The following is a 5,523-nucleotide window of genomic DNA, read 5'->3' on the forward strand; positions in this document are numbered from 1 at the left end:
TGTCATCCTTTTCAATAGTTGTTGTGAATCACCTTTGACAGTGGCCCATATAACCAGTACCCTCTTATTAATTTGACAAGTTATCATGAAACCAGTACAAAATTTTTCTTTTGAGTTGTGCAAACTGTGTATAATTTATCTATTATAGGTCATCTATATACATATCCTCATACATTGTCACTCCCCTGTCATATTCCATTCACTTTTTACTGTTTACTTGAGCACAGATGCACTCACATGGACCTCTTGTTGTGCTGAAAACCCTCTCTTAGCCGCTTCTGTCCACTTCATATCTCAATTGCAATTTTTTTTTATGACATTCATTAATGTTTTGCCCCCACTGTTGAAGCACCTATTCACAACATCCATCTACTATAGCTATACATGCAGCAGTACCAGTATGGTGCTGCCTTTTTTATTTTCCCACAGTCTTTTCATTACAGCCTACACTTACTTGTTAGCCCCCCCCCCCCCCCCACCCATATGGTGTAAGTGTCATTCATTATTCCAAATTATGCAACATTTGTCTTAGCACTTGCTCACTTAGGAACATACAGTTGTACATGCCACCATTTTCACTACCTTGTTACATCTAAACCACAACACCTATGTTTCTGCTATAGCTATCTGCATACATCCCATACTCTATGACATTAATCAGCATCACTCTCATCCATCCATGCTGCATATATGTAAATATATATATATATATATATACCTATATATGTATATGTATACATACCCATATATATATGTATATATATATAGATATGAATATATATGTATGTATGTATATATCACTTCTCACATCTTAGATCATAAATACCTTGACACATGAGCATTTTTACCATTGGCATCTTTGACATCCATGTGATATGTGCAATTCTTTTCTATTTTTCATACTAACCAGTTGTTTTGCAGGGAAGATGTGAAAAATGTCATTACTTGGGAGTTGTATTTTAATTTTAAATGTTGTAATAAGTTAGATATAATGAGAATTTACATTCCTGCATTAGATTAGAATGAATGAGCATGTAAATATCATGAATTATCCATTGTTATATCATTATTCTCTTTTATTTCAAAGTTTCACAAATGGGAACAAGAATGGCACGTGCACCATTTTGTAAAAGGTAATTAATTCTAAGTTGATGATTTACATCAATGGCCATAGTCAGGATGTAAACAAAACTTAGGATTTTTATCTTTTATAAAATAATACTGGATCTACACTTGATCCTTTTAAAAAATCATCATATTTTTCTTTAAATATTTTCCTCTTTTATCAGAATTTAACTTTAAATTAATTCAATATATATACCAATGGCCATAGTCAGGGTATATTGAGAATTAATTTCATTTTAAATTTTATAAAAGCATCAAAAATGTATTTTATTCTTCACTTGAATTTAAATGTGGTTATTATATAATATATTCAATGACCATAGTCAGGGATATATTATATCTTCAACCTCATTTTTAATTCATTTAAAGAATGGAATAGCTTTTTTTCAAAATCCAATTTCAAATCTTTTTCATTCATCATTTAGGATAGAATTGCATCATATTTTCAAAATTCCTTTTTCAAAAACCCAAGTGATTGTGAATATCTTTTCTTCAATTTCTATTTCAAATTCATCAATCCTATCTCATCTTCAAAATCCAAATTCTGACTTTGAGATCAAATTCAAAGTTCAATTTAACTTTGAAATTCTTGATTCATTTTCTAAATTCCAAATTCAAGTTTCAAATTCAAAGTCCAAATTTGACTTTGAAATTCATTTTTATTCAAAAGCTCAAATTTTCAAATCAATTTTGAAATTCCAAATCTAAAGTTAGATCCAAATTACATCTTGGATTCCAGATTTCGAATCCAATTCCCATTTAGGATTCTAGATCCAGAATCCAACTTCACCTTGGATCTCAGACTTCAGATCCAAAATCCATTTTAGGATCCAGAATCCAACTTCACTTTGGATCTCAGATTTCAGATCCAAATTCCATTCTAGGATCCAGAATCCAACTTCACTTTGGATCTCAGACTTCAGATCCAAATCCATTCTAGGATCCAGAATTCAATCTCATCTTGGATCTCAGATTTATATCCAAATTCCATTCTAGGATCCAAAATCCAACTTCACTTTAGATCTCAGACTTCAGATCCAAATCCATTCTAGGATCCAGAATCCAATCTTATCTTGGATCTCAGATTCAGATCCAAAATCTATTCTAGGATCCAGAACCCAATTCTACGTTGGATCTCAGACTTCAGATCCAAACTCCATCTTGGATTCCAAATCTTGGATCCAATTCCATTCAAAATTCAGCATCCAATTCCACATTGGATCTCAGATTTCAGATCCAATTAGGATCCCAAATCCAGAATTCAAATCTCATCTTGGATTTTCAACTCTATTTAGAATCCAAACTTTTGATTCAAATTCCATTCTGAACTCCAAATTTCAAATCAAAATTCTATCTCCGATTCTGAATTCCATTCCAAGTTTACCTTGAATCCAAAAACCAATTCTATTTTGATTTCTCAAAATCTTATTTTAATTTCCAGCTTTACAATTGAAATTCAAATTGCATTCCAAATTTCATCTCTATCTTGATTCAAAATCCTAATTCAAAGTCTATTTATGACTTTGAATTTTCCTTTCTTCTTCTTTCATCTCAACTTAAAAAAACATTCCTTCTAAAGTCCAGATTTATCTTTCAAAGCTCTGATTATTCCAAAAACTTAGAACTTTAAATCTTAAAGTTCTAAAGTTAGAAACCATTTCTTCATTCTATTATCAGATTCATCTCAGAAACACTTAGAGATTTCCAAAATCATTTTTGAAAGAGCATACATCCTTGCATTTTTACAAGCATGATTCTTTGCGCATTTAGACTTAGGATAAATTCTTAGATAATCTTTTAGCAAAGCAAAAGGCATAAATTCGACCCTTGGTTCGATTATTCCTGGTAAAGGCGCCAGGAACGGTTGAACCTCGTACCAACGAGCGAATCCCGTCTCCCAGTTTTTTCGCAAATATTTCAAAAACGAAGGCGAGTTATTTTCTCAAATATTTTTAAATTAAGGTCAAGTGAGACCCCACAAAAGAGTTCCTCTTCTTTTCCTTTTCTTTTCTCTTCTCTCTTTCTTTCTGACTTTTATTTTTCTCCCTTCAGAAAGGAGGAAATAGAGGTTAGAAAGAAAAAGAGAAGGAAGAGAGAGAATATTACGAGAGGAAAAATTTTGCGATGACCACAGCTTTGGTGACCGTGATAGGATCCGTCTCCGTCCGGTCGAATTATGCCTTTTTCTTTGCTTTGATATTATCTAAGTCTTTATTCTATAAATGCCAGCTTCATTTCTATGCAAACCTTATTAGCCTAGACTCTGTCTTAAGCTGACATCATTGCATATAAGATCTAAGTATGGTTTGGTAGGACCATATTGAGGAGATCATTCCATGCTCACATTAGATTTAGGTCTGAAATACAACTCTCCTCAATTCTAGGGATTGAATGCAAACAATGTATGCAAGTATATGCTTCTCCTCATTTTAATCTATCTCTTTAGAACTTGCATTAGAGTATTCTGATTTCTTGCGTGTTGAACATATTTTTGAAAATCTCCTTACCTACACTACAACAAAGCAGTAGATTAGCGACGACCGCATTCCGTCGCTAATCCATCGCTAACCATGTTAGCGACGGATTAGCGAAAACGCGGCGACAGTATGCTTACGTCGCGAATATTTCGACGCTAACTGGCGACAGAATAATTCCGTCGCTAATTGCGACGGAATAACGAGCGCTATATTCCGTCGCCAATCCGCCGGTACTAAACGGCGACCACGGCGTGGCGACGGATTTAATTCCGTCGCTACGCCGTCGCTAGATTAATATGAATAGCGACGGAATCATCCGTCGCTAATCCGTCGCAAAAACGAAAAAAAATAAAAAAAAAATTATTTAAAAATTAATTACCGAGAACTGTACAATTTATATTTCCTGTACAATTTATATTTCCTGTAAATAAAAAACAAACCACACAAAAAAATTCATATAACAAGTATCTATAATAATTAATCGTTCCACCTTAAAACTAAGAAGTTTAATTATTTATAATTCAACAATTACAATTAGGAAAAATAAAAAAAATAGAACTTCTTCAACACAGTCCTCTAATCATCGCCAAGATTTTGTGCGTCTTCTTGTTCATTGTCTTTATCTGTCCCTTCAGCTCCACTACCCTGATTATCGCTAGCAGCCTACACAAGAAAAGAACAGTCAGTATTGATAAACAAAATATAATGAAATAAATTACACACTATATGTGATTCTATCATGTGCTCATGTGTGATCTAAGGCAATAAAAAAACTCTATATGTGATTCTATCATGCTCATATGTGTGCTAAGGCAGTCAAAAAATTGAATATGTGATTATAGCATGTTCATATGTGTTCTAAGGCATATAAAAAAACTCTATATGTGATTCTACCATGCTCAGATGTGCTTTAAGGCAGGCAAAAAACTATATATGTGATTCGATCATGCTCGTATGTGTGCTAAGGCAGTAAAAAAATTGAATATGTGAATATAGCATGCTCATATGTGCTCTAAGGCAGGCAAAGCCAAAAATTTTATATGTGATTCTATCATAAATGATATATAACATGTTCATATGTGTTCTAAGGCAGTTAAAAAACTCTATATGTTATTATAGCATGTTCATATGTGTGCTAAGGCAGTAAAAAAACAGAATATGTGATTATAATATGCTCATATGTGTTCTTAGGCAGTAAAAAAACTGAATATGTGATTATAGCATGCTTATGTGTTCTAATGCAATCAAAAAAACTTTATATGTGATTCTATCATGCTCATATGTGCTCTAAGACAGACAAAAAGTTAAATATATATATATGTGATTCTATCATGCTCATATGTGTGCTAAGGCAGTAAAAAAATTGAATATGTGATTATAGCATGTTCATATGTGTTCTAAGGCATCTAGAAAAATTCTATATGTGATTCTACCATGCTCAGATGTGCTTTAAGACAGTCAAAAAAACTATATATGTGATTATACCTGAGAGGGACCTGGAATCGAAGATCCCCTATCCTGAACAGCGGCCTTGATCTCATTTCGGAGAAAGGGGGCGACGGTGTATTGGAAGTAGTTATTCAGTGATTCATTAATGATCTCGCGTACATCATCACCGGAAAGAATAGTCGGCTGCTTGGAGCTTATGTCGGCGCAAGAAGTTGGTGAGCCGTAACTGGAAGAACCAATAACTGGTGAAGTGTTCATATTACTCCCAAACCCGAACACGCGACCTTTTTTGGGTTCACTTGCTGCAGTCACCCATGCTGTAGGATCAAATGATGGATGCTGAGTAGCGTCTTCGCCATATCGCTCTACCATTTGTTGCTCATATGCCTCCTACAAAATAATGTTTAAAGTATTCATTAATAATTAATGATAACATTATGATGACTTGCATATATATTGCAATGATTATTAA

At 33.4% G+C, this 5,523-nt stretch overlaps 1 protein-coding gene across 1 annotated transcript; it reads right to left on the reverse strand.

Annotated features, from left to right (window-relative positions):
* Positions 1-4,019: 4,019 nt before the first annotated feature.
* LOC149842850 (uncharacterized) lies at positions 4,020-5,318 on the reverse strand. Its single transcript, XM_090001608.1, has 2 exons — positions 5,088-5,318; positions 4,020-4,265 (listed from the first exon to the last, which is right to left on the reverse strand). Exons 1-2 carry the CDS (start codon positions 5,307-5,309, stop codon positions 4,179-4,181), a joined length of 309 nt encoding a protein of 102 aa, XP_089857734.1. The 5' UTR covers positions 5,310-5,318; the 3' UTR covers positions 4,020-4,178.
* Positions 5,319-5,523: the final 205 nt, after the last annotated feature.

The sequence above is a fragment of the Nuphar pumila genome, chromosome 3, assembly GCF_984573655.1.
Source record: "Nuphar pumila chromosome 3, dmNupPumi1.hap1.1, whole genome shotgun sequence".
NCBI classification, from domain to species: Eukaryota; Viridiplantae; Streptophyta; class Magnoliopsida; order Nymphaeales; family Nymphaeaceae; genus Nuphar; species Nuphar pumila.

Excerpts from the sequence above, each read along its gene's own strand:
- LOC149842850 (XM_090001608.1), bottom strand. The coding sequence starts at position 5,309 with ATGAACACTTCACCAGTTATTGGTTCTTCCAGTTACGGCTCACCAACT. Across the intron at positions 4,266-5,087 it reads CGATTCCAGGTCCCTCTCAG|GCTGCTAGCGATAATCAGGG; the intron begins GTATAATCACAT and ends TTTCTTGTGTAG.